Source organism: Triturus cristatus, chromosome 4_1 (assembly GCF_964204655.1).
Source record: "Triturus cristatus chromosome 4_1, aTriCri1.1, whole genome shotgun sequence".
Classification (NCBI taxonomy): domain Eukaryota; kingdom Metazoa; phylum Chordata; class Amphibia; order Caudata; family Salamandridae; genus Triturus; species Triturus cristatus.
The window spans coordinates 82,900,630-82,928,436 of NC_140585.1; the positions used below are offsets into that span (position 1 = coordinate 82,900,630).

At 47.1% G+C, this 27,807-nt stretch overlaps 1 protein-coding gene across 3 annotated transcripts in view; it reads left to right on the plus strand.

The window, feature by feature from the left end:
* Nucleotides 1-27,807, plus strand: part of RNF20 (ring finger protein 20) — a 217,566-nt gene that overhangs the window by 50,229 nt on the left and 139,530 nt on the right. For all 3 annotated transcript variants that reach the window (XM_085651686.1, XM_085651687.1, XM_085651685.1), the window contains exons 9-12: nucleotides 16,806-16,925; nucleotides 20,412-20,591; nucleotides 20,954-21,089; nucleotides 21,834-21,955. In XM_085651686.1, coding sequence (XP_085507812.1) covers nucleotides 16,806-16,925; nucleotides 20,412-20,591; nucleotides 20,954-21,089; nucleotides 21,834-21,955 — 558 coding nt within the window. The remainder of the gene's footprint in view (nucleotides 1-16,805; nucleotides 16,926-20,411; nucleotides 20,592-20,953; nucleotides 21,090-21,833; nucleotides 21,956-27,807) is intronic.

Consider the following 27,807-nt stretch of genomic DNA (forward strand, 5'->3'; position numbering starts at 1 on the left):
GTTGTTGTCTCGCGCGTTAACCTCCTCTTCACCTCACCACATCCCGTGGCCGGAACCGTGTTTTCTCTCTGCGACTGACTTGGTTTCAGTGGCTGCTGAAAGTAAGATTTGGTTCGAGCCGCATCAGACATAACCAGCGAAACTGGTTCCTGCTCTTTTTGTCACGCTACAGCACACCAGGGCATATTTATTCCTCTTCATGCTTGCAGGACGCGCACAAAGGCCTGGGAGGGGTGGGGGAGCGGGAAGGGTTGGGGCTACGCTCCTTGCAAGCTGATACGATCGGGCAGCTGTATTATTCAGTTCAAGCAGTGTCATGGTACAGACAAGCATTTGCAATGCAATAGGACTTGCATTTACGCGAGAACCTTTGAAAACAGAAGTGCCGGCTTAGGGCAGGGAGAAAGAAGGCATGAACAATGAGGGTGGGGGGAGCGAGAACGCACGGACTGCCAGAGGGAGGCGGTGGGGAGAAGGCATGGGGAGAAAATAGTACTGGAAGTAAAGGGGCCAGTAGCCTTGGAAGGATACAAATGACAACATGGTTGTCATGAGGAGGGACTAACAAGCCTAAAACCAATCGGAAGGCAGCATTCAGGACCTAAGCCAATGAAAAAGTTGGGCAGAGAGTGGGCGGAGCTTCCACACTATACTGAATACTGCATGCCTCGTAAAGCGGGCAGCGCATGCGCTGCACCGCTAGTATCGACCTTTAAAGCAGTTCCAGACATGGTGGTCTGCTGAGCCCAGCAGGCCACCATCCCTGGGAGGGTTGGCTTTCCCAATGGGCTTGCAAATTGCGAGAGGCTCATTAATATTATTGAGCCTCGCAATTTGCGACCCCATTGGGAATCGCAAAACCGTGTAATAACACTGTTGTACATTTCATTTAGCGCCTTGCAATTTGCGACTTGCAATGAGTCGCAAATTGCGAGGCGCTAAATGAAAGGGTTGTACATCTGGCCCCAAGATTATGTAAATAAACAGAACATCAGGCAGTCAATATTACATGGATAGAAGTCGATGTTTCAGCCCAGTGGTGTAATTGACCAAGGCCATCATCAGGACAGTGTGTCGCAAAAGAACTTCATGACTGACCAATAATGGCCTATATACAAAGAAACATAAGACCGTATTTAGTGCACAATGTACACGAATTTCAATCAGCAAGGACTGTGATGTCTGTTAATCTAATGGCACCAGACGATTATCAGCAACATACTGGAAAGAAAAGCACTTAGATGTTCTCTTAGAGGAGCGCAGAATAGAAGCTCCACATGTGTCACAAAAGACCAATTAGTAACATGGACAATCGAATTCCAAGAGGCAGAAGAGATCCCAGTTCAATTGAAATTCCCAACTGGGGTGTGCTATGGCCCAGAATTACTTTTATATATTACCCCCTCATAATGAACAACATATTACTCAGTTAGCAAAGCACCAGGCACGTAACACAACCGAGGTGTCGAGCAGCATGCAAAATGATTGAATTCAAATGCAGAGCAGGGTAGAGCTCCAAGAAGTTCCAATCACTTATGGGCTCTATCTGCAGAGGTTCGAGTAACAGAACACTTGTGCTAAGAGGCTGCACCATAGTAAACATTCCAACAGCAGCAAAGCTTCAAAGTTTCTTTATGCCTGTGTTGAGTAATCCAGGCGTTTTATATGCATTCTGCTATGTGTAGTCGATATTTACAAGAATGTAAAGAAAAACCCTGTTCTGGATGAGTTGCCCAGGAATAGGCTTGGGAATACTCTGAAGCCGTCAACTGTCCACATTTCCTCCTGGGCTTCATTTTACTGCTTGCTGTGTTTATAGTTTTGTTTGAAACAAGTCCTGTTTTTGAATTGCATTGATTACAATGGCAGAGGAAGTACTTATTACTGCTAGTGGCTATAACCCTACTTACGTCAGTAATTACATTTGCAATGTGTCTGGGGCAGGCAGTGGACATTCATCAGTGATGGCAGTGCACTACTAAGAAAAACCTTGGGCCCTTGTATTCATTTATTTTTTACTGATGCAACAATGTGTAACACCATTGTAATGCCAGCTCTGCAGATATTCAGGGAAGAATAGGAGCTGTTGAGACATATACTGTACCCGTGTCGAGTTTATAACACACATCTATTAAGACAAAGGTTTTCAAAGTCCGCTAAGTTTGGCACTTTTATGACCTGTGGTAATTCTACTAAGAATGACACCTTCCCTATGTCTGCTGGGGACCTGGATATTTAACATTTTGTGAATGGCTTAAAAGTAGTCTTTTAAGCGGGTCACTTCAATGACCTGAGGCACTCTCTGCACCCACACTAACCCTGTACCCACAAGAGCACTACTGAGCACTCTGAAACATTGCTCTCTTCATGTTTGTTTGTGGGGCACATCCCTGTCGCAGCTTCTTCTAAGGACAGCATGGAGCAGTGGTGACTGTACATTGAATGGGCTGCCAAGCAATGTGACTTTGCCTATTTAGAAGGCTTATCTGCACATTGTGTCCGTAGCCCAGTAGCTGAGTGCATAGTTTCCATATCCCTCATTTGGTTTCTTTTCTTTTTTTAACCTAATAATATAGCTGTCCTTAGTGGATCCTAATTTACATTCAAGTTTGACGCTTAGAGTGCACAGCACGTAATAGATAAAGTCAATAAGGTAGTGGCTTTGTGAGTGATAAAGTGAGCTGTGTTATAAGGATTGTAAATGCACAGTGCATTAAAGATTGAACATCTAAATAACCTTCTTCCTGAATCGAAATGATGAATAACAATTACAGCTGCAGTCAGGGGGAGAAGGGTTTATGTCAATTCATGTCAAAATCACGACTGTATGGTGTTACATTCTTACTATATATGAGACGGATTTCTATATTATCACTATTACTTGATGGTTTGTGTGTTTTATTCATGAGTTCCTGCAGCTCCACTTTTTTTGATTTCATGTTCGTGGCGTGTGTAGCTGTTGATACACATGGTCTGCATACTCCTGCCATTTACTGTTGGAATCTGAATTGTTTTTTTATGAAGTCTTTGAAGTCACGAGTTATGTTTCCTCCTTGACTGGTAACGTGCATGGATATCTGCTCCATTATCAATTGTTTTCTTTTTGTCGTTGGGTTCGGTCGTGTATCTCCGGAGCTCCGGGTCGTCGCCTTCTGGTGCTCGCCGTTGGATGCTTTGGGGTCATCCATTCCTCTTCCATTATGTTCTGTTTACTCTTTGTTCTGACCTGTGCCGGACTCCGCAGCTGGGTTTTCTCTTGAGGCTCCTTTTCGAGGCACTGCCTCTCCGGGGTTTCATACTTCCTCCTCCTTTTTCGAAAATGCAGACTCTGTGATGGAAAGAATTCCTTTTCAGTATTGTCCTCAGTGTCAATATTGTCCTCGGTGCCACTCCAAATACCCCTATACTGACCACCACCAGGTTTTTAACCTATGTATATCGCTGTAGCTCGACGAGACCCCGTGCTCCACCTGCCTCTAATTTAGGTTGAAGGAGATCTTAGAACACTGACACAATTGACTCCTCGCTCGAAGCACCATGGAGCACCATCAAGTGGACAACACCCCCATATGTTTGGGGATCACGGCACCTAGGAGGAGCGGAAATGGCCAAGAGACTCCTTCAGTATCGAGTCATCTGGCTCCCAAAGCCCCACCATCTGTGGGGTCTTAGGAACTGCAGCAGTTCATCCTGCAGCAACTCCAAGTACACTGCACCCACCCACAAGCTACCTCCAAAGGTGCAGGAGAGTCTTTCCTGCAAGAGGAAGCTGATTTTTGAGGAGCAACTTGCACTGGAGCCTTCACTTCCACCTAAGCTCAAGAAACACCAAGACAGGGGCACCAGTCCACTACCAATCCGTCCCCCTGCTCCTCCTCCTCTTCCTCATCTGTGTCCTCCTGCTCCCCCCTCCACCACCACAACATGAGCCACCTCCACATCCTTTCCCAGAGGGTTCTCCACGATCTTCCCATGGAGAAGTTAGCCCCTCATACCCTTCAGACCTGTATGAGATCCCATATGATCCCACCCTAGAGACGAGCCGTTGGACGACTGTAACGTTGATTCCCCAGGGGACACGGATCCAGATTTCTACCATGTCAAACCTTCCCTTTCTAATGACATCAACTCTTACTATGAGGTTATCCACAGGGCTTCTACCTTCCATAAGTTCAATCTACCTTCCATAAGTTCAATCTACATAGCGCCCAGGAAGACATTAAAATGCTGTCGAGAGTAGGTACACCCAGGTTGGATAAAAAAATATAAACCATTACCCTCCAACCTACCCTAAATCCGAGGCCAACTTCGACCGGATTCTTTAATGGTCTTTGCTTTCCAAAAGCACGCTAGCTCCCAGGGTACTGGTAATGCTCTGCCACCAAATAAGGAGAGTAGGAAGATTGATGCGGCAGGTGAGAAAGTCGTCTACAATTGGTAAATCGCGAGAGGATCACCCACTCAATCAGCTTACTCTCCTGTAATAGTCGGGCCCACTGGATGGATGGAGGAACTACTTCAACATCTCCTAGAGCTATTTAAACAGCGCAGCCACGAGCGTGTGTCAGAGGGAGTGATCATTTCTAGCACCGCTATCAGGTGTGCCCTTGATGCTGCTTACACCTCAGCCCTGGTCATTAACTCCAGTGTCCTTATAAGGTGCCATGCCTAGCTGTGTGTCTCTTGCTTTAAGTCAGAAGTTTAACAACATTTGGTCAACCTGCCCTTCGATGGGGAGCATCTCTTTGGCTCAAAGGTTCATCTGATGCTGAAAGAAAAAAAAAATGGATACAGATGTGGCCAAAGCTGTGGGCACTCTCCAGACGTCTCCCCTATTCCGAGCTGGTGCCAAAGCTACCTTTCCCAAAGCATCGACCTCCTACCAGAAGCAGCAGCACCAGCAGCCTTCACATGGCTACTTCAGGGGAGCGTATAGAGGCAACAATGTCAAGGGCAACGGTTGAGAAAGTGCAGCCAACCCAGCTAAACAGTGACTCTCTCTCCATCACACTACACCTACCATGGGAAGACTGCAGGGGTGCCTCTCACAGTGGGAAGTAATCCGCTCTGACCAATGGTCCTTTCAATCATCGGGCAGCAACCCCACCAAACAAACCTCAATCAATCAATCAGGGATTTGTGAAGAGCCCTACTCACCCATGTGGGTCTCAAGGCGCTGGGGGGGAGAAGTGAAATCATGCAGCATCATCTAACCCAAAGAGCCAGGTCTCGAGGCTCTTCCTGAAGGCATGCAGAGTGGGGAAACATTTGATGCTAGGTGAGAGTTCATTCCAGGTCTTTGTCGCAATGTAGGAGTAGGCTTCTTCCACCTGTTCTGGCTCTGCTGATACAAGGGGTTTCGGCCAGGGCGAGGTCGGCGGAGCGGAGGCTTCTCTTGGGTGCATAGAATTGGCAAACTCTTGGCAGACTCTTTTGTCGAGGTACTGGTGTCCGGTGTTATGGAGGAATTTGTAGGCGTGAGTGAGTAGCTTGAAGGTCACTCTCTTCTCGACGGGGAGCCAGTGGAGGTCTTGTAAGTGCTGGGTGATGTGGTCTTGTCATGGGATGCTGAGGACGAGTCTGACGGTGATGGTCTGAAGATGTCGGAGCAGGGCTTTGTTGATTCCAGCGTAGAAGGCGTTTCTGTAGTCCAGTCTGGTGGTTATGAGTGTGTGGGTGATGGTCTTTCTGGATTCAGGGGGATCCATCTGAAGGCCTTGCGGAGAATGCGGAGGGTGTTGAAGCACGTAGAGGAGACGGTATTGACCTGTCGTGTCACGCTGAGGAATGAGTCCAGTATTATGCCGAGGATGCAGGCGTGGTCCGTGGGTGTGGGGGGGAGGCCGAGGGTGGTGGACCACCAGGTGTTGTCCCATGCGGATGGGGTGGATCAGAGGATGAGGACTTCTGTCTTCTCCGAGTTGAGCTTCAGGCAGATGCTGCTCATCCAGGAGGCGGTGTCTTTCATTCCTTCCGACCCTGGTGGTGTCAGGTTCCTTGGTGAGAGAGAGCATGAGCTGAGTGTTGTTGGTGTAGGATACTATGCTGAGTCCATGCTGTTTTAACGATGGCAGCGAAGGGGGCCATGTAGATATTGGAAGAGCGTGGGGCTGAGCGACGATCCTTGGGGTACTACCAGCTGATCTCTGTGGGTTCGGAGAGGAAGGGCGGGAGTCTGATTCTTTGGGTTCGACCAGTGAGGAAGAAGCGGATCCAGTTGAGGGTGGTTCCCTGTATGCTTATGTCGTGGAGTCTGGCGGTGAGTGTGCGTTGGGAGACGGTGTTGAAGGCTGCAGAGAGGTCTAGTAGGATGAGGGCGGCGGTGTGGCCGTGGTCGAGGAGAGTGCGGATGTCGTCTGTGACTGCTAGGAGGGATGTCTTGGTGCTGTGGTTGCTGTGGAATCTGGATTGGTAGGAATTGAGGATGGAGTTGGCTTCGATTAAGTTCGTGAGCTGAAGGTTGACAATCTTCTCCGTTAAGGGAGAGATGGGTCTGTAGTTTTCGAGGTCCCTCGGGTCAGCAGAGGGCTTCTTGAGGAGGGGTTTGACTTCTGCGTGTTTCCAGTTGTCGGGGAATATGTCTATTTCAAAGGTAGAGTTGACAGTGCATTTCAGTTGTTGTGCTATGGCGATGGCGGATCTGTGGAAGATGTGCGTTGGGCAGGAGTCCCTAGGGGCTCCTGAGTGAATGCTCTTCATGGTCATGGTGGTGTCTTCTGTAGTGACTGGGGTCCAGCTGGAGATGGTAGGCTGGCTGGCGTTGCTGGAGGAAGGTGAGGTTTCGGTGTCTAGTGTCTGTTCATTGAAGTTGTCGTAGAGGGACTTGATCTTGGGGTGGAAGTAGGAGCCGAGTTTGTTGCAGAGGTCCGGGGAGGGCGTGACATCTGAGGCATCGCTGGGATGTTTGGTGAATTCCTGTATGATGCTGAAGAGCTCCTACGACTTGCTGGAGTTGGCGAGGATCTTGTCCTGGATGAAGTTCCTTTTGGTGGATCTGATTCGTTGGTGGTATTCTGTCATGGCGTTCTTGTAGCTGGTCCTTGTTTCTGGGGTTTTGCTGTTTCTCCAGACTTTTGTCGAGCTGTCTGCAGGTGCGTCTGGATTCTTGGAGGTCGGTGGTGAACTAGTTGGCTTTCGTGGGGCGCTGTTTGTTGGTGTTGGAGGGGGACAAACTTGTCTGCGCTGTCGGTGATCCATCTGTGGCATCCGTTGGCTGCAGTGTTGACGCTGGGGGTGGTTGAGGGTGGAGTTGAGGTGCTCTTCAGTGACCTTGCTCCAGTTCCTGCGCGGACGTGGTATAGGTTTGTGTACGGTGGTTTTGGAGAAGGAGAAGTGAACACAGTAGTGGTCCATCCAGTGGAGTTGCATGGTGTGGCTGAAGTGGATGTTGTTCCCTCCTGCGAAGATAGGGTTGAGGATGTGTCCTGTATTGTGGGTAGGGGTGGTGATGATCTCCATGAGTCTGATATTGGCGAGGTTGTACAGGAGGGCCGTGGAGTTGGGGTCGCTAAGGTTGTCGAGGTAGAACTACAGGTCTCCGAGCAGTATGGAGTCCATGGAGGGGATGGCGTGGGGCGAGACGAGGTCTGGGATGGTTGTGGTGAATGCAGTACGTGGTCCGGGGGGGTCTGTAGGCGAGGGTGCCGTTAGGGTCATTCTGGGGTTGGTCTGGATCTGGAAGTGGAGATGTTCCGTGGGGGCAGAGGAACCTCCCCGCAAACACATCCTCTACCTGGAACACCAGTACCTCCTAGAGGAGGAAGTACACACACTCCTCACCAAAGGTGCAATAGAGCCTGTACCTCCACCTCAACACTGCAAAGGGGTGTACTCCCTGTAGGAAGCTGGCTCTGTATATACTATACCAACTGTACCACCACCTCAACACTGCAAAGAGATGTACTCCCTGTAGAAAGCTGGCTCTGTATATACTATACCAAAGTGAGTTGTAGTGTGCACAGAGCCCAGTAGAACCCCAAAGGTAGGCAGAGGTAAAGTTAGATAGCACCTCACTCTCTATTTGTGGGAGTGTGGTCGAGCAGTAAGGCAGTATCGGAGGACAGTAATAAGCATTTGTGGTATACACTCAGTCTGCAAATGAATTCACACACTCAGACTGAACTTCAGACCAATTGTTTTTGTATAAAAATATTCTTTTAGTTTTTTTATTTTCTAAAACCAAGCAAGCCTACACAGGTAAGCAAGAAATACTTTCTAGTAGTAATGCAGTTGGTAAACAGTTTGAACTGTAATTGTATATTCACTTTGTTTTGACTTACAGTATGGTTGCAGAGAAATGCAATACTTTGTAAATACAGTACATAGACTTAAATGGGCTTTTCAGTAAAATACCAGGTAAGTTACTTTTTAGACTACTTTTCTTACTCAGAGTACTATACCTGGATACTACTCTGGGACATTTCCTGTAAACAGGTAAGTAAAATGGTTTTGGTTAAATAGTACAATTTTAAAGAATTTCTTTAGGTTTTCAAACTCCACACTTAGAAACTTTTCCAAGAAAACAGTCAATGTTATCCTATGGAGGAAAATAGTATGTATGTATAAGCATTTATAGAGCGCACTGCAACCCTACGGGCATCCTGGCGCTTGTGACATAGTGAAGAAGAAGAGGCTAGGGGGTTATACTCTAGGGAATAGCCAGGTCTTGAGCTGCCTACGGAATAGTGTCAATTCCTGGACCTGTCGCAGCTCCAAAGGAAGACTGTTCCACAAACGCGCAGCCGCAGTGCTGAAGGCGCGACCTCCCAAGGTGGATCTCTTCGTCTTAGGAATCTTGGCTAGCCTAGCTGATGAAGAGCGCAAACTGCGCGTGGGAACATACCTGCTAAATAGATTTTGCAGCGGTTTGGGGCCAAGGCCATGAAGAGCTTTAAAAACGACACACAAAGATTTGAACAAAATTCTCTGTTGCACCGGCAGCCAGTGAAGCTCGGACAAAGCCTTAGTGCTAGAGGTAAAACGCGGTCTCAGAAGGGCAAGCTTTGCGGCAGCTGCCTGGATATGTTGAAGTCGCCGGATCAAGTAACCTGGGGACTCAAGCAGCAGGACATTACAATAGTCCAAGCGACTAAGGATAGTGCAACGAACCACTGTTCCTCTCACATGTATAGGAAGCAATGGTAGGATCCTACGTAAGCCTTTCATAATCATGTGGCATTTCGAGGTCACTTTGTTGACATGCGACTCTAGACTTAGCTTCTCATTGAAACAGACCCCCAGATTCCACACAGTCTTCACTGGAACAAGGGGGGTGTCCAAGGGAAGAGGCCAGAAATTAGACGGCAAGGCTAGAGGCACCTTGCCCACTGAACAGTGTAGGATTTCAGTTTTGGCACCGTTGAACTGGAGGGCATTGTTTTTCAGCCAAGACATCATTTCCAGCATACAGTTGTGGAAGGTGGATAAGGAGTCCACCTGATCACCTTCCAGGGAGATGATCAATTGCGTATCATCAGCATAGTTAACTGCCATAATATTACTAGATTTAATGATTTGAACTAAAGGTCGCATGTAAACATTGAACAATATCGGGCTAAAAGAAGAGCCCTGAGGGACACCCTGTTTATTAGGCAAGAAATCTGATTGATACGGAGGCAGAGAAACCGCCTGCTGTCTGTCCAACAGATAGGAGCAGAGCCACTTCAAGGCCAGACCTGTGACCCCCATCTCCTCAAGCCTATGCAGGAGGATATTATGGCTAACCGTATTGAATGCGGCGGATAAGTCTAGAAATATCAAAATTGCAGAATGCCCCTTATCCGCCCGCATTCGCAGATCGTCCAAGGCAGTAATCAAAGCAGTTTCGGTTCCGTGCCCTGGGCGGAAACTAAATCGATTCTCCTCCAGCTTGCCGTTGCTCTCCAGGAACCCCGAAAGCTCCTGGCTAACCAGGCGCTCAACTATCTTAGCTGGAAAAGGCAGCATGGAGATAGGTCGATAGTTCCCGTAGCAAGCGGGATCTAGCGAAGGTTTTTTCAGAAGAGGGGATACCAGCGCATCCTTCCAGCAGGCCGGGACCACACCACTGATTAGTGACTGATTAATAATCTGATGAAGGTGCGGGAAAGTTTCCGACCCTAGTTCCTTCCTGAGTTTCTGCGGGATAGGGTCTAGCGGAGAACCAGAGCATACTTTCTTGGCCAAGTCGGAGAAATCCTCCAAGGAAGGACACGTCCAATGATCTAAACAGGGCCCTGCCGATGACTCTTGGTTTATCCTAAAGACTGAACAGCCGGGCGGATCCGCTGTCAGTACATCGGCTCCATCCTTGCTGCTGATCGAGGGATCAGGTTGCAAGCCCTCAAGAATTCCCTTTATTTTATTGTGAAAAAAGGCTGCCAACCCATCACATAGATCCTGAGAAGGAGTGATCTTATTGGCCAGGCACTCTGGATTGGTAATGCCTCTCAGGATATTAAAGACACATTTAACACTATTTGGGGCGTTCAGAATAAGGTCCGCAAAATACGACGCCTTAGTGGTTACTATGGCTTGTTTGTATCTGACTAATAATTCCCGCGAGACAATCTTGTCACTAGTTAGATACTGACTACGCCACTGCCTCTCTGCGTGTTTGCACTGAATTTTAAAAGCCCGTAGTTCCTCTGAAAACCAAGGTGCAGAAGGGGATCCTCTTTTCCTGAGCCGTTTCAGAGGAGCAGACCGATTAATAGTATTCGTTTTATAGCTGCAAAGCTCCCTGTAGTTAGCATCAACCGACTGCCCTAAGTCAGGGAGGGGTGCCGCATCAAAAAGTGGTGCAGATTGAGCTTTCCTCCTCAGGGCTTTCCAGTTCCTAATCAGGACACCATTAATATCCTTGAAAGGGGGCGATCTACATCGAGAGACCGACAATATTCTAAATCTGATCAGATGGTGATCGAACCAATCCACTGGGAGGATATTATCCAGCGTCACTATATACTCCGCCGCAAATATCAGATCTAGTACATGTCCTGCCGAATGAGTTGCCTCCAGCACTCGTTGTGGTAGATTAAAATTAGCACATGATTGAACAATATTGTTATATGCTGTTTTCATCATTGCATTAGGCCAAAGATTAAAATCTCCCAAAATCATCAGTCTATGATGGGTAAGTGCCAGATTGCCGATCACATCCAAAAACTGCTGTTGTGACTGGTCACTTACAGTCCCAGGGCGTCTGTAGCATAGAATCCCAGTCAAGACATGACCAGACCTGTCCTTTAAAGAAAAGCCCAGAGTTTCAAGCTGCGTAATCTCGTCAATGTCCAGTGGCGAGAAATCCCATATTTCTTTGTAAATGACCCCAATTCCGCCACCCCTGCCGCTAGATCTAGGCTTGTGAAAGGCTTTGAACCCAGAGGGGCATACAGCGCCAAGTTCTAAATCTAGACCAGGCGCAAGCCAGGTTTCCGTCATGAACAATATATCTAAGTTGTGTTCGTCAATTAGCAGTTGAACTTCCGTAGAGTGCTTGGGGAGAGACCTAACATTTAAAAGTCCACAGTTCAATCCTTCCTCGTGGGGTGGGCAAACAGCAGTCCCCAATGGAGGCCCTACCTCCGGCACTTCCGGGGTCAAAGCGCAATTATTAAGCTCATACAGTTGTCTCTGAGAGTAACAAAGCCGCGCTGCGTCCAGATTCGCACAGGGCAAAGAATTATAAGCAACATTATGAGTGCGACAGGCGAATCCGAGGCGCGGACGGGCGCAGACGGGCTTGCCTTTAGCGCGCCGTTGGCGCGCCGCCGGCACGCCCGCTGCGCGTGTCCGCTGCGCGGTCGCTCCAGAGCGACGTTAAATAGGCGCCAGCGAAAAAGACTAGAGTGCTGACCTCCTAGCGAAGGCACGCTAGTTCCGGTCGGGCTCGGATGTGAAATATGGAGCGTTACGATCTATGTGCAAAAAGCAATTGATAGCAGCAAGATATATTTTTTAAAAAGCAAGATCACAGATAAAAGCACAGTTCCCCAATTCAGTATTCCACACCCCAAGCATCACTTCCTTCAATGTCAAGTTGTGCGCGGTCGCTCCAGAGCGACGTTAAATAGGCGCCAGCAAAAACAACTAGAGTGCTGACCTCCTAGCGAAGGCACGCTAGTTCCGGTCGGGCTCGGATGTGAAATATGGAGCGTTACGATCTATGTGCAAAAAGCAATTGATAGCAGCAAGATATATTTTTTAAAAAGCAAGATCACAGATAAAAGCACAGTTCCCCAATTCAGTATTCCACACCCCAAGCGTCACTCCCTTCAATGTCAAGTGTTCTCGGTTTTGAGGTAAGTATTCGGTAGTGGGAGTTGAGGTTCTGGGGGTAGACTCAGGGGTCCCCCAGTGTCAGGGATGCACTCTTGTTACACCCTCAGCTGCACTAGGGTGGCCGGGTACAGAGTGCTGAGGCTCAATGTTATCCAAAGGGAAATAGGGGACCTCTGGTTGGTGGCTGCTAGTGAGCAGGCCCCAAGGTTGTGGGAGCCAAGCTCCTGGTGTTAGGCTCAGGGCAAAGGGAAACCGGTTTAGCACACAAAGTGCACCTGCAGCGGCGGCTGGGTGCAGGGTGCTGTTTTGGCGTCGGTGCCCTGTTTTCAATTGGGATTTTCGTTTTTGGTTTTTAGCTGTAGGCTCGGTCCAGGAAAACGTCCGGTAGGAACTAACAGCGGGGCAGGTAAGTTGGAGGGCTCTGGGACGTGGGTGCATCTCGGGTTCTTTTCTGCAGGGCGGCTGGATGCAAGGGTGTCTTTTGAGGTCGGATTTCACCTTACCGGGCCACTCGCAGTTGGGGGGGTTCTCTGTGCAGAGGCTGCAGGCGATGTCGGGGAGTCCTGGAGGGGTCAAGCCACGGTGGACTCGGACACTGCCTGGTAGTAGAATTCCGAAGGGTCACCCCCCGCCGCTATGCACAGCGCTACAGTGCTGGAAGGCAGCGCTGCAATATGCACATGCGCCCCCTGTATATGCAGGCAACATTCCATTACTGGGCATACCACTGACGGATGGCCGGCTCACTAAACGTAGACTCACACCGTGGGTGGATGTTGGGATTAGTACGGTGGCTGATCTGTTTGGCGATGGGACGCTGCTGGTCCATGATAACTTTGTCAATGAAACGGGAGCCCCTGCGCACTTATATTTATTACATGCTGCTCTAATCCAATACATAAAAAGGCACTGGGCCCCTGAGACACAGGAACCCCCCCCCCCCACTCATGATCTGGTCAAGATGCTTTAGTATATGGGCTGGGGCGGACACCTTATTAAGTGGCTATACACTGGTTTGCGCTCTCATACAATGGTCGCTCTGGACTCATTGCGGGCGGCATGGAATGGAGACATAGACAGGGAATTAGAAGACAAGGAATGGGCGAGCGCTCTTGAACACCCTAAAAAAGCCTCCAGCAATGTGAAGTTCAAATTTATCCAGACCATGGTTCTCCACCGGGCCTATCTTACTTCTCATAAATTAGATAAGATGTTCCCACAGACACAGCATTGCTGTCCGAGATGTTAATTGGTGGGGCGGACCTGCTACATATTTTGTGGACATGTCCACAAGTACGGGGGCTCTGGGACAATGTTAGGCACATAATCGGAGGGATCACACACCGTGAAATTCAGAACACTCTGGAGGAATGCATATTGGGCATACACAAGCGGGTGTCCAAACATAAAGTACAACATCGATTTATAGATTTGGCGCTCATTTGAACGATACGCCCCATCACTATGCGTGGAAGTCGCGGAAACCCCCCCACTATATCTATCTGGCATAGTGAGATGTTGCGCTGGGGCAGTGCAGAGAGTGCTGCATTGCGTAGAGAGGAACTTAGAGGCTTATGCAAGAATCCTATAGCGTTGGACTGGGACGGTCTGCTAGAAGCCCTTAAATCGTTAGATATTAATCAGTAAACTCTTGGACCCACACAGTTGTCCACACAGTAGGACGAACATTCCCCGAATGACGTAACCCATGCCAAGGCACTGCCTGTCATTGCATAAATTATACAAGAGCATCCAACATTAGTAACAATGTATTTCTGACTTTGTGTATGTACATGGGACCCGAGGGTTGGGGTAGTGGGAGTTGGGGGCATGTTCTTTTTTTTCTTTTTCATTTTTCAGATCATTACTCATGTTCACAGCCACAGTACAGATACTTGCCTTCATGCTTGGTTACGCTAATGGATAATATTGACATGGCCTATATCACTGTTTGTGCTGCTTCATAGATAAATGTAAGGTATCAGTATCCCTATATTAGTTGCAAATTATGCTGAGAGACAGAGGTACATTGTGATAGCAGAATAAGTGATGCTATACGTTATCCACAAGGCGACTATGATGCTGCAAAATGTGCATTAATGTAAAGTGATGAACATGTTTTTCTAAGAAAAATCAATAAACTCTGTTTCAAAAAAAAAAAAAAGCCACGGTGGACTCGGACTGTGGATCTCTGGTAGATCTCACTGGGACCGGTGGGCCACTCGAACTCGGGCTGTAGGCGACGGGTGCAGTGGAGGTTCTAGGCATCGGGTTTCTTTTTCCTCAGCAGGTTCAGTCTTTCTTTGGTGTTTCATCTGAACAGAGCTGCTGTTCACAGGAGATCCGGTCTTTGTTGGGCAGTCAGTCCTCCCAGGGGTTCTGGAGGTCGCTGGCTGCAGGACAAGACAATTTGTGGCACAGGGTCTCTGGAAACTGCAGACGGGCCGGTAGGGCTGGGGCCAAGTCAGATGTTCTCTGCAGTCTCCACTGCTGTGCGTCTTTCATCCTTTTTCTTCTTGGGTTCTGGCAATCTGAGTTTTTGGCTCAGGGCTTCCCCCTAAATACAGTATTTAGGGGGCGTTTTAGGGGTCCCGGAGTCAGTAGCCAATAGGCTACTGACCTTGGGGTGACTACACCCTTGGTGTGCTCTCCCCACGTGGGGGAGTGAACACAATCCCTAATCCTGATTGGGGGGTGCCTGCGATCTACAAGATGGCGGGCACTGAAGAGTGGGCTTCACCTCGCTTCCCCTACTTGAGGGGTGGGTTTGGCAGAGGTGGGCACACCTTCTGGGCTGGCTAGTTTTTCCCGCCTGTCTTCCCGCCGAAAAGGAGGGGAGACAGGAATGGGGCCTGCTCCTGATAGCAGGAGAGGCTCGGAGTAGCATTACAAAGGCTGCCAGGCCTTTGAAGCTCCCCTGCCACAGATGGCTCTTCCTGGCCTGTGGAAGGTGTGAACATCTCCGCCCAGGAAAGGCTTTGTTTCTGGGCTCAGGGAGGGAAGGCTCCCACCCTAGGGGTCCAGAAACATGTCTTGTGGTAGGGGGCTGGTGTGTACTAGTCAGGGAACCCACCAGAGACTGGTCGTTTTTCAGAGGGCATCTCTTAGATGCCCTCTGTGTGCATTTTTCATTAAGTCCCACACTGGCTACAGTGTGGGTTTAATGTGCTGAGGGTTTTGATACCAAACTTCTCCGTTTTCAGTATAGCCATTATGGTGCTGTGGAGGTCGTAATGACAAGCTCCCAGCACCATACTCTTAATGGCAGCACTGCACTTACAATGTCTAAGATTGGACTTAGACACTGTAGGGGTAAAGGGCTCATGCACCTGTACCCTCACCAATGGGGTAGGGCACCCAGCTAGAGGGGTGACTGATCTATGCCAGGGTAGTGGGTTGTAGGCATGGCACACAGGGATGTGTGCCATGTTGACTTCACTTTGTTCTGCACCAGAACACGCAGCGTGCAAAGTCAGTGTGTGTGTAAAGGCACAGGGCCTCTAAGGGTGGCACAGTAAGTGCTGCAGCCCTTAGAGGTCTTCCCTGGTCACAGTGCCATGGGTACCTGTGGTACCATTTACCAGGGGCCGACCTGTGGCCATAGATGCCAATTGGGTTTTGTTTTTAATGCAGTTTTAGGGAAAGCACATAGGCCCTGGGTACCTAATTGCCAGGAGCCCAGGGCACACTCGGGTAAAGCACATCAGCAGTTCAGCCAAAAGTGGGGGCAACCATGCAGAAAGAGGGCACTTTCTCACATCATGCGATTCATTTTTTAACTGCATGACTAAGGAGCTTTAGCCCTGGTTAAAATCACTTAGGATATGGTTTCTCATAGATTTCTCTGACCTTGACCATTTATTGAATCAAGCAGTCAAAAATGCTTTTTATTCCTGTGTTTGTTGTTCAGACACCAGTAAAGCTCTGTGCGAGATGCAAATGATACACTGAATACTGCACCATCGCTTTAGTCCAACATTTATGAGTATTGTTTCCATCCTTCAGTTCCATGTTTGTTTCCCTTATAAATAATAATTGATATACAGGTGTCTGGCATTGTCTGCCCGTGCACTACTTGTTTTTATGACATGACTCCAATTTATTGTTTTAAATATGTTAGTTAGGTCCTTGGGTTACAGAGTTTGCTCTATTCCATTTCTCTTGTAATCTATCCGTTAGGCAATGCTGAAGCACCCATAATGATTAATTGTATGTTATATATGCAACATGAAACTTAACTTAAAATGGGTAATTAAGCAATGAGCCACCTTGTATCTTTGACACTCAGACACCTGACCCAACACCGCTTAACATCAGCTTCTTGCTTCACACACCTTTATTCTCCTCCTCCCCACAACCCACAGTTGGGCAGAAGGGGCCGATGCAGTCATTCTGCTTCAGGCATGGACTTGAAAATAGTAAACATAGCTGGAGTAAGCGCTGTACCCTTATGTGCTCCTTTGCACGTTTCTCCTTCTGTTCATTACTCCGATATCATTTTTCCATTTCCCTTTTCTTCACACCCTTCTTCAACTTGAAACCAGTTTGAGGAGATGTCAGTGGAGCTTGAGGAGAACAAAGAGCTGGCAGAAAACCGCCTGACAGAGCTGGATAAGTTACGCCAAGACCTGGATGAGGTGACATCGCATAACGACGGGCTAAAGGTACGTATCCTCCTATGGTGGCATAGGGTACGGGAGCCTCATGTATGTATGTGAATTGGCCTTATGACTGTGTCAGTGTGCTGGAATGAAAGCAAGCTGTCATTACATGATTGCTCCGAGCTCCACTGTTCTCAGGCTCTGTCAGACTTGCAGAAGATCTACTAAAAACCTGTCTTCATTAGAAGTCGCAAACACATAGATCCCTTAGGATTCTGATACCCGCAGAGCGAGATGCCAGTGGGGTCAGTAGTGTCCTGGAATGGTGTCACTTTATAGGGCAGAATCACTTCACTACAAACTTAGGTTTATTGAAAATTAAGGCAGCAAAGTGTGATTTCAAATTCGGATTACTGAAGGCAAATTGGAATGCATGAACTAAAAGTTTGAGAAAACCTTATTTGGAGCCTACATTGGATGATTGTCCAGGCCTAATCCTAAAGCCAGCCTGAGAGTGACAGCTGTGTGATTGCAGCGTTTGTGGTTCAGACCTAAACTCTACCTTGAGGAATCCGTTACGTGATATATGCTACATATTACATTCAGGCCTATACCTGTCTGGCCTTGATGCCTTTCAACGCTGCTGATTGGCTCACTGATGATTAGCGCACTATACAATATACATGACATCGGCAATCTTACATCTTATGCACTTACTCTAGTCCGATCCTGTCAAAAATGCATGTTAATTGCCACTATCACTTTAAGAAACAAATCTCCTTTAGTTGTTTGGAAGATTTTGATTTCAGTTTGCATCAAAATGCTGTACCTTTATGACTGTGATTGTTTCAGGAGTTAACTCTTTTCCCATTCAAGTGCTTCCTATTTTAAGCTTGTGCACCCCATAAAATGTACTGACTGGGTGTGTATTTATTAATGTGGTAGCGAAGCCGGACCGCTTTGTTTCATCGCTGAGACAAACACACACAAGACAATTGTGCAGTCGTAGGGACTAGTGGTCTCATAGTGGTGCTCGCTGATCTAATAATGTTATGCTGATGTACCTTTATTAGCACGTCTGTCGGTCTGTGGAATCCTTACACTTGTTTGAATCTCAGACAAATTTCAGCTATAAACACTGTAGTTTTAGATATTTACTCTAGTAGGCATAATTGTGATGTGTGGCTCAAATGCATGTCACTCAGTTACGAGGTTGGCAGTTCCTTGCCACAATATGGAAACCCTTCTTCCCAGGATCCACCAGAAAAAAAGGTGATGGCCAAAATTCACCTTTAATTGTGGAAATTGCACCACAAATATTTTAGAAGTTATTCCAAATGATGGTGAAAACCTTGAATCCCAGAGTAATCCGCATTCTCCCAAGAATCGTAATTCTTGTTTGTCTGGAATGATAACTCCTAAATTTTGCATGCAAATGTAAGTGGCTTGGTGGGCAGGTTTTGAAGTTAATTTGAGAGAATATTAGTGCTGCACATCTAACATGTTGTGAATTATGAATAAGAATATGCCCAAGCAACTGCCTTGGCTCATTACTCCTTCACGCCATTCCATAAGGCGGCTCAATGCTTCAGGCCTGTAATCTGCCTTACTATTTCTTCATTTCAGATATTTAATTAACGCAGAGCTCATCACATAGAGCAGTCACCATTTACAGCAATCCATGAGTCGGATGAAACATATCATTTTTGATTAACCAAGAGAAGTCACACAGGGCGGAGCCCACCTCTGGAAAAGGTGCAGAGCTGCATCTGGGATGTGACAGATTATGGCTGTAGGCTTCACGTTTTGATGTCCCCTTGTTCAGGTGTTGCACAGGCCTTTACCCTCTTGTACTGTCTTATGGTTAAAGCCTTTTGGAACTAAGCGCACAAATTTCATTTTCACTTAGCTGTTTCTGAATGTTTCTCTTGGTTGGAGTCTCCATTTGTTCATCTACTTTAGCTGAACATCGCATATGACTGTGTCAGATGTGCATGATCAGTGACTGCACAGTCTGTCATCTGTCCATGAAACACCTACATTCAGCCTTTACAAGGTTCTGAATCCCCTGAAAGACTTAGGTTCCAAGTGCCTGGCTACAGATAAAAGGAGTTTTAAGGTGTGTACCAAGCAGATAGACCATAGCCCTTCTTTACCAAACAAATCCTGTTCTCTTTAACTTTCCCTAACATCACTTACATCTTTCTGTCCAGTCACCTTCCCAGAGCTGTTCCCGTGCCAGTGAAGGCCTACCATTCTAGTAAATCTAGTGTAAGATGCCATAGATGCCATTGTCACTGCGTCGTCCTTGAAATCCTCAGCTTGCTGTACTCCTGCTATCTACTGAGACACGATATAGCACAGGCCCGCCTCTTGGGCCTGAGCAGGTTTATGGATGACTAGGCACCGAGGAGATTTTCAGCGTGTGCTTTTCCGTTTCACCACACACCTGATATCCATATTCAACCGAGCTCTATGAATACACCTTTGGGAGGAAACCTCAGACTGGCAGAGGATCCTAGATCCTTTGGGGGTCGTATTCCGGTAGCGCCGGCATGTTTACATGATTCATCCTCATTTTGACCAATATTTAGCACCCTCGCCATGCCTTGCATTTGATGATATTTTACACTGCTCTTCACTGGTCTATGGACTGTAGAGGACTTCATGGACACAGCAGCCAGTGTTCCCTTCGTGGCACTCTAGAGTTTAGTGCGAGTTCTACAGTGCCTCAGTGGTGGCTGCCCGCTACAGTACGAATACAAGGTGCTCTACTATAACATTTCTATATCTGGGAAGCATTTCTTTTGGCCAGTAAAGCCTATCCTAATTAGACAAAAGCTATCTACACGGCTCTCCCGCTTCCTTGTCCCAGACAAGGACAGCAAGAGACGGAATCGATGAAAGAGAAATAATACACTCCAGGTCATGCTCATTGTAGAGTACCATTTTTGCTGTCCATTGTGCGTGTTCTAGCTGAGCAATGCATGTTAGAATTTCTACATAGGTGTGTTCTGTTTTGTGTTTAGATTCAAGCACTACCCGACTCTGAGTGTTTGCCATTGTCTGGATCTGAATGTATTGCATGTATAGGCATCAGTTTCTTTAAAAGGCATTTAGAGGGTATTGCAGTCATTAAAGAATGAGAGGGTTAGTGGCAGGCCTAGTTTGGAGCACCAGCTTTGGACTTTGCCTAAGGTCAGAGTGGCAAGACTGCCTTTGTAGTCCAGAGCTCTTCTGCTAACAAGATGCGAGTTTTCCAACCAGGCATCTGAGAGATGCTAGCAGCTGGTCATTCTTGGGTTGCAATCAAAGCTGCACAGACGCTGCTTTTGTTGCTGAAATCAGTAAAGTAGTAACATGGATACTGGTACAATTCTTTCTGTAACATTTGTGGGGTTTTCTACTCCTGCTTATAAAATGGCCCTGCAATAGGACAGATCTGGAAGCTTTCAATCACATTTGAACCCAAGTAAAGGCTATGCATGATGACCGTAAAAGGCTAAACAAGAAGTGCTAAACTTTCTTGTGCTGCTCTTTCTTTTGCAGGCAGAGCTGCGGATGGCTGTAGAAGAGGTGGTGAAGGAGTCTCCAGAGTACCGCTGCATGCAGTCTCAGTTTTCTGTCCTTTACAACGAGAGCCTGCAGCTCAAGACCCAGCTCGATGAGGCTCGCACACTCCTGCACGCCACACGGCTCACCCACCAGCGGCAGGTCGATCTCATAGAGGTAATGCCCCTCATCTCTGCCACTTTGGGCTTTATTCAGATTTTACAGTGAGTGCACTAGGCCATCTTCTTCTGAGCAGTTCTTTTAGTAATATTGCCACAGGACTGCTTTTTTCTTTCGACCCCTAGCTGCGCTTGCTTTTAATGTTCTCTCCCACTGTCTTTGCTTTTGTGGGCTTTTGGATGATAGAGTTTCGTCTTCTCTCTCTCTGTCTATGGCACTCTTTTTTTTTAATTTTTTTTTTATTTTCCACCTCCCTGCCCTCTTTCTTCTGCGCCATCTCCTGTTCGATAGCTTTCTTTTTCCTTTTCTTTGCTGAGATGCAAGAAATGTAATCTTCCCTTCTGCTCTTTGCCTTTCAGCGAGATGAGGTCACCTTGCACAAAAAGCTCCGAACTGAGGTGATTCAGCTGGAGGACACCTTAGCCCAGGTGCGGAAAGAGTACGAGATGCTGCGGATTGAATTCGAGCAGACACTTGCCGCCAACGAGCAAGCCGGTATGTCCAGATCTAGGCCTTCAGCACATCTTGCCACGCGTACCTCATGATCCCTTAGCTTTTCTGTTGTGGATCATTACAGCTCTGCTCTTCCATGATATGTTATCATCTCAGTGGAACATACAGCACATTTTGTAGTTTTATGTCCCCCTAGTACTATTTAATGACCTGTTGTCTTATTTACGGTGAGCCTGTCAACAATTGTCCCTGTAGTTAATATACATACAGGAACTGTGAAACCGTGAGGACATGGTTATGTGTATGTGCCACCGGTCACAACATCAGAACTGGTGGTTTGTTGATCATTCTAATGGCCCACAGTTCTGCTAGGAATTGAGATACAGGTCTTGTGAGGGCTTAAACCTTTCGCTGAGTGCTTCTCTTTCTTGAGGATCCTCCCTGCTCCATCCTTGCATCATTTTCATTTGATCGACTACTGACTAATTTCAGGATGTTAACATTTGTTATGGCTTCAGTGCTACTCAGCGTAAGGTTAAATCTCCCTCTTAAATATGTGAGGTGGAACATTTCATGACACTGAGTGCATGTGTGTCTCCATGAACTTTACAGAAGAGTTCATGCTATCTGTTTTTAATGATCCCTTCCTTTTGAAGTGTAAAAATGTTGGTGTCTTTCTCCTTTTACATCTTTGTGTGCTTTTATGATTCTCGTGGTCCTCTTGCCAAAGGTTTGGTAATGCTGAGTCCAACCTGTGCAGATCTCCCTGTGTGTTCCCTGTTTCAGGTCCAATAAACAGGGAAATGCGACACCTGATAAGCAGCCTCCAGAACCACAACCACCAGCTTAAGGGAGAGGTGCTGAGATACAAGAGGAAACTGCGAGAGGCCCAGGGGGATTTAAACAAGGCAAGTATGGTATAGACTGCAACAGACCCACGGAATCCTTTTATAGAGGAGAAGGCATCGACTATGGCTGTTACAGGGAGAGCTCACAAACTGTGATTCAGGGGGATTCAAGCAATGTAAGCAGGGTTGAAATACAGTACATGCTGAGAACTCGGGCACCAAGAGGAAAGTGCAGGCCTGACCGGCCTAAAAGATCTCCGCAGATAACCTGGAGTAAAGCAGACTCTGACTGTTCAGCAGATTCAGAGGGTTTGTTGGTGGGGGAGAGTTGATCTTATGGGGTGCGCTGCAGGGTCTTCAAAGTTCATTCCACTTCCTTTAACTGGACAGAGCTTGCAACGCATTCTAAGGTGGATGGGCTGCATGCGGCTGCTGTCAATGTCAAGTGATTGTGTATAGGAACTCTGCGCTGTTAACCTTAGTTGTTTTTTTCCAGCGTAGAAGCTTAACTAGTTACAAAACATTGAGTGATGTAAACTATTGACTGTCATGCATGATAATCTGATCAGCCTCTGTCTTTTGATGATGGAAACGTTATTTGTGTGTTGTATGTATAATTGTGAAACTGCACTCAAGTTTCTGGAACATTTCATGCAGTCGTCGAGCATAAGTGTTGAAAAACAGGGGTGACCAGCATGACCCCTGTGGATCATTCTAAATGGGTTAATGAAATTGCTGCTTCACCTTAGTGTGCCAGTCTTCAGGCCAATCAACTGCAGCCTTCCCCAATACCCTCAACCCCCCATGCGTCCTGTGAAATAGGATGCAGAGGGCAGGGTGTCGGAAAGCCATGACAGATCCGGCACTTCAGTAGTGCACATTCTCCACTGTCCTTGGTCCTTCGAAGGGTGTTGCGCACATTCATGGGGTTGGCCTGAAATCGAATTTTTGGTCCGCCAAAAAATAGTACCTTAGCAAGTAAGCCTGCAACATTGTATGGGAGGCCGTTTCTGGTATCTTTCCTTTGTAAGGAATGTTAGAACTTGATCTAAAGTTAAGGTCTGTAGGACACAAAGAAGCATTTAGAGTTATTGACTTCTTAGGCTCCCAAGGAACAGAACCAAATCTAAAAGACTCAGTAACATTTTGAACAAAAAAACGAAGCATGAACTTCACTAAAACATTTAGCAATTTGAGATGGTCTGTGTCGCCTGAACAGATTGCAGTCCCTCTTAGAATCTCTTGAGCGTTTTCTGAAAGGTTAGTTTATCCTCCTCCCCTTCTTGGCTGCTTTTCTAATGTGGTTGTTACCTGCATCTTGAGTCTGTTGAATACATTTGTTTATAGTTGGTCTAACACCAGAATAGCAATGGCTTGAAAAGAACCAAAAGACTTGGGTGTTGTGTAACCTTCAGCCTATATTTTTTGTGGAAAAATAGTTTATCTTACTTTGTACGAATATATGTATGCTTTATTTGTGAGGCACAATCCTCGCCTAATAGCAGCAGAGTACTTTGCTCCCTTGAATGGCTTTTAAAAAAATGTCTTCCACAAACTTGTACTTTTTTTAATTTTGAGCCATTGTGGCCACGCTGAGGAATATTTATTTCTAAAGGTTGCCAAGATTGTATTATACTAGCCAAGTAACCCTGAAATCTAGTTCCCCTTTTCTTCTTATGTGACCACTGCTGAAATGCAGATGATCCTAGAGACTTTTCATATCAGTAAAATTACTGTAGTCTTCTTTCTTTCTACATCGAGTGGCGTGAGGTGCCAATTTGTCATTGATCCTAAAGTGTTCCTTCTTGTCTTCTAACGAATCCCCTCCCTTGAATAATAAATGCTGTGCCCGGCATCATGGTGAAACACCCAATCCAAACTTGATCCTGGTTGTGGTCAAAGCCACATTTTGAACAGCTTGCTGAAAATCAGTTGCCAACTATCTTGGCCATGAGTTTTCATTTCCACCCCTCCCCCCCCCTATTTTGTACTAATAGATTTAATGGTTTTTTTGGCTGGGACTACCGGACCACTGCTAAGTAGCTTCCAAAGCTTATCCTACGAGGTCTTCAAACATGGAAATAATTCTTAATTCTGGTGAGCATACTTGACTCTTTAATGAGATCCCAGTATTCTGATAGAAACTTCTAGCTGCAGATTCCGCACCTTCCATTCCCCAGGCATCAAGCGGAATCTGGAAATGTTTCTGCTGTACCTCGGGCGTCATCAAGTGGCAATGTGCGGCTTCTCCCTGATGCCATTCCGCTCCAGAAAGGATGTGTGGATCCTATATAGGCGTCAGGTGTGTGCTCTGATGTCCGTTCCTTTCTTTCTGCAACACCAGATGTCGATCTGGAGCTCGCTTTGTGTCTCTCAGAGATATTTACCTCAAACATTTTCTTCAGCGTGCACGAGACAACAGCCCCATAAACAACAGGTTTTAAGCCCAATAGGGACTGTCGCAAATAAATGACTGTGACAGATCCCAGTCCGGTATGGCTGTGGTGTCCGGGGTTGGGCCACGACTCCAAGGCCTGCTGTTAATGCCCATCTGTGAACCCGAAGGCCATTAGGGACCGTTGGGCAAAGCTTTACATCGACAAGCATAAAAAGTCTCCTCGCCAGGACTGCTCCAAGCTGCAGTCCTCGTAAAAAGCGAAATCCCGCTCCCTTAGCAAAAAAAAGCCACTCCAGAGGCCGGTCTTCATCGTGGTCCATATCATCAGGCAACTCAAACAATAAGAACAAGAAATAGAAGCAGGATTCCGCCCCCTTGTGCCATTTGCTGAACCATGAGCCGGGTGGCGCCACAACTCTCAATCTCACTCCCAAAGTTGGCCGATTTTGAAGCAGATCCCGCAGCTGTTTCCAGCGGAACCCAAGCTGGGCCCAACAACTACGCCACATCAGATCAGAGATTTCTGTGCAGCCATACTGAAGCTTTTGGGATCCCTACTGACGCTCTGTGGTGCACCTTCGAGCCCCAAGGAGCAGAGAGGCCCTCCATATGTAGTACCACTGGCGGGTTCGTCTTCAGCACCAGTTGGGAGAGTCTCTACCAGATAGAGCCGAAGGCAAGTAACTTGTTCACATTAGTAAGAAAGACGAACCATTGCGATAACGGTCAGATTTCACACGTGGGCTGCAGTGTAGCTTTACACCCCCCAACATACATGACTTTTAAATCATGACTTTGTGTCTGCTGTAGCAGCCTTAAATGGCTGCAGCTAGAAACTACAGGCAAAACATATGTAATTATCATCTTTCAATAGTAGCTGAAAACCCTTAATTAGCGCCTGTGAATCAATATAGCTGGGATGTGTAAGACATGAAAGTGGGACAGGCCTGATATTTAGATTGACTTGTTCATGTAGTGACGAGATTTACAATGCATTTTCACTGCTTAGGGCATAGTAGATTATCCCTATTAAAATGAGCATTGGCAAAGCCAATAGGTCTCGCTTATGTGAGAGCTGTTGGATTTGACAATGTCTTTTAGCCATGTGACACACCAGTGTGGCTGCTGTTCAGCATAGCTAAAAGTTAATGGCATGGAGTAGGGTGAGGTGGGGTAGACTAGAGTGGGGTGGATTGGGGTGCAGGGAATGCGGTATATTGGGGCATAGTGGAGTGGTGTAGAGTGGAGTGGGGGGTAGAGTTGGGTACAATGGAGTTCGGTTGGATTGGGTTAGATTGGACTGTGGTGGAGTGAAGTTGGATAGAGTGGAGTCGATATTTGAGTGGAGTAAGATAGATCGGGGAAGAGTGTAATGGGGCAGATTAGGGTGAGAGCGGGGTAGATTGGGTTGATTAGAGTAGGGTAGACTAGATTGGAGTGGGGTCAATCGGAGTGGTCTAGATTGAAGAGGGATGATTGGAGTGGGGTGGAGTGTAGTTGGATAGAGTGGATTGGCGTAGTGAAGAGTGTGGTGGGGTGAAATGGGATAGAGTGGGGTAGATTGAAGTGGTGTAGACTGGGGTGGGGTAGATTGGGGAGGGGTAGATTGAAGTAGGGTAGATTTGGGTAGAGTGGGGCTGGGTAGATAGGAGTGGGTTATATTTGAGTGGAGTGGGTTATATTTGAGTGGAGTGGGTTAGATTTGAGAGGAGTGGGTTAGAGTGGAGTGGGGTAGATTTGAGTGTAGTGGGAAGATTTGAGTGGAGTGGGGTATTTAAAAAAATATATATATATTTTATTTTATTTAGGCTATTTGTTAAGCGCACAAATACCCTTGGGTGTCTCGGCGCTACGGACAGCTAGGGAGAAAGAGAGTGAGAGCTAGTGAGTTAATGGTTGAATAACCAAGTTTTAAGTTGTTTACGGAAGGCAAGGCGAGAGGGGGTGGTTTTGATGTGAAGGGGAAGTGTGTTCCAGAGTCTGGCAGTGGCGACTATGAATCTCCTGTCACCCCAAGATACTTTTTTTGTTCTGGAAACATTTATCAGATTTGCTGCTGATGAGCGTAGGGGTCTGGTTGGCTTGTAAGGGCATAACGTGTTTATTAGGAACTCAGGTCTTGTGTTGTGGACTGCCTTATAGGCAATACATAGGGCCTTGAACTTTGTACGGCTCCTGATGGGAAGCCAGTGGAGCTGACATATTAAGTTGGATGTAGGTTTAAATTTGGGGGTGCTTGTTAGGATCCTTGCTGCTGCGTTTTGCACCATTTGTAGTTTGTTTAGGACTTTTTGCTGTGCATTAAGGAATATACCATTACAATAGTCTACCCTGGACATAACCAGCGTGCTCATGAGAGTCCTGCCGGCACTTGATGGAAGGTCGGGTAGAAGTTTCTTTATCATTTTGATGGTGTAAAAGGCCAGGAGACAACGTTGTTGGCGTGTTGTAAAAATGATAGCTTGTCGTCGAAGATGATACCTAAGTTTCTGACTTTTGTTACAGGGGAAGGCGGTGGGCCTAACTCTGCTGGCCACCAGGATGGAGACCAGCTGGGGAGAAGTTGCCAAAGATCATCACCTCCATTTTCTCAGAGTTTAGCTTAAGGCAGTTGTTTGCCATCCATGTGCTTATTGCGAGCATTCCAGTTTGAAAGTTTGCCGCGACTTTATCTCCGTCATTGTTGGTCTCTAGTACTAGCTGTGTGTCATCAGTGTATGTGGTGAGTCGCATGCCATGAGACTTGATGACCCTCGCTAAATCAGACACAAATATGTTGAATAAGGGCGGGCTCAGCAAGGATCCTTGCGGAACACCGCAAGGGAAGGTGAAGGATGGGGATTTGAAGTCGCCTAACATTACTAATTGGGAGCGGTTAGAGAAAAAGGAAGTTAGGAGGGCCTTGGCTTTGTTTTTGACACCTATGGCAGAGACACGGTCGATTAGGGTTGTGTGATCGACCGTGTCAAATGCTGTGAGAACCAGCAGCACCAGAGCCGCAGCTCCTCCCTGATCGAGTATCATTCTGATCTCGTCGGAGGCCTTGATAAGGGCTGTTTCGGTGCCGTGGCCCTTCCTGAAGCCGAATTGGGTGTCGTCTAAGAGGTTGTTTTCGTTGATCTAGTGTGACAACTGAGTGTTTATCACTTTTTCGAAGATCTTGGCGGGGAAAGGAAGGCAGGCGATGGGTCTGTAATTCTTGGTTTCTGTTGGGTCGAGGTTGTGTTTCTTTAGTAGTGGCTTAATTACAGTGTTTTTCCAGATGGATGGGTATATTCCTGATGTGAACATTGAGTTACTGATGTTGGCTAGTACTGGCGCGATGATGTCGGGTATCAGTTTTAGTATGGTGGGGGGGGCATGGGTCGTTGGGAAATCCTGATTTAATGGAGGAAATATGGTCTATGATTTGGTGGGGCGTGACTTGGGTGAATTCCAGGAGGGTACGGGAGGTGGTATCCTTGGTGAAGCCTGGTTCAGTGGAAATGGGTGGGTTAATGTTATCGATGGGAAC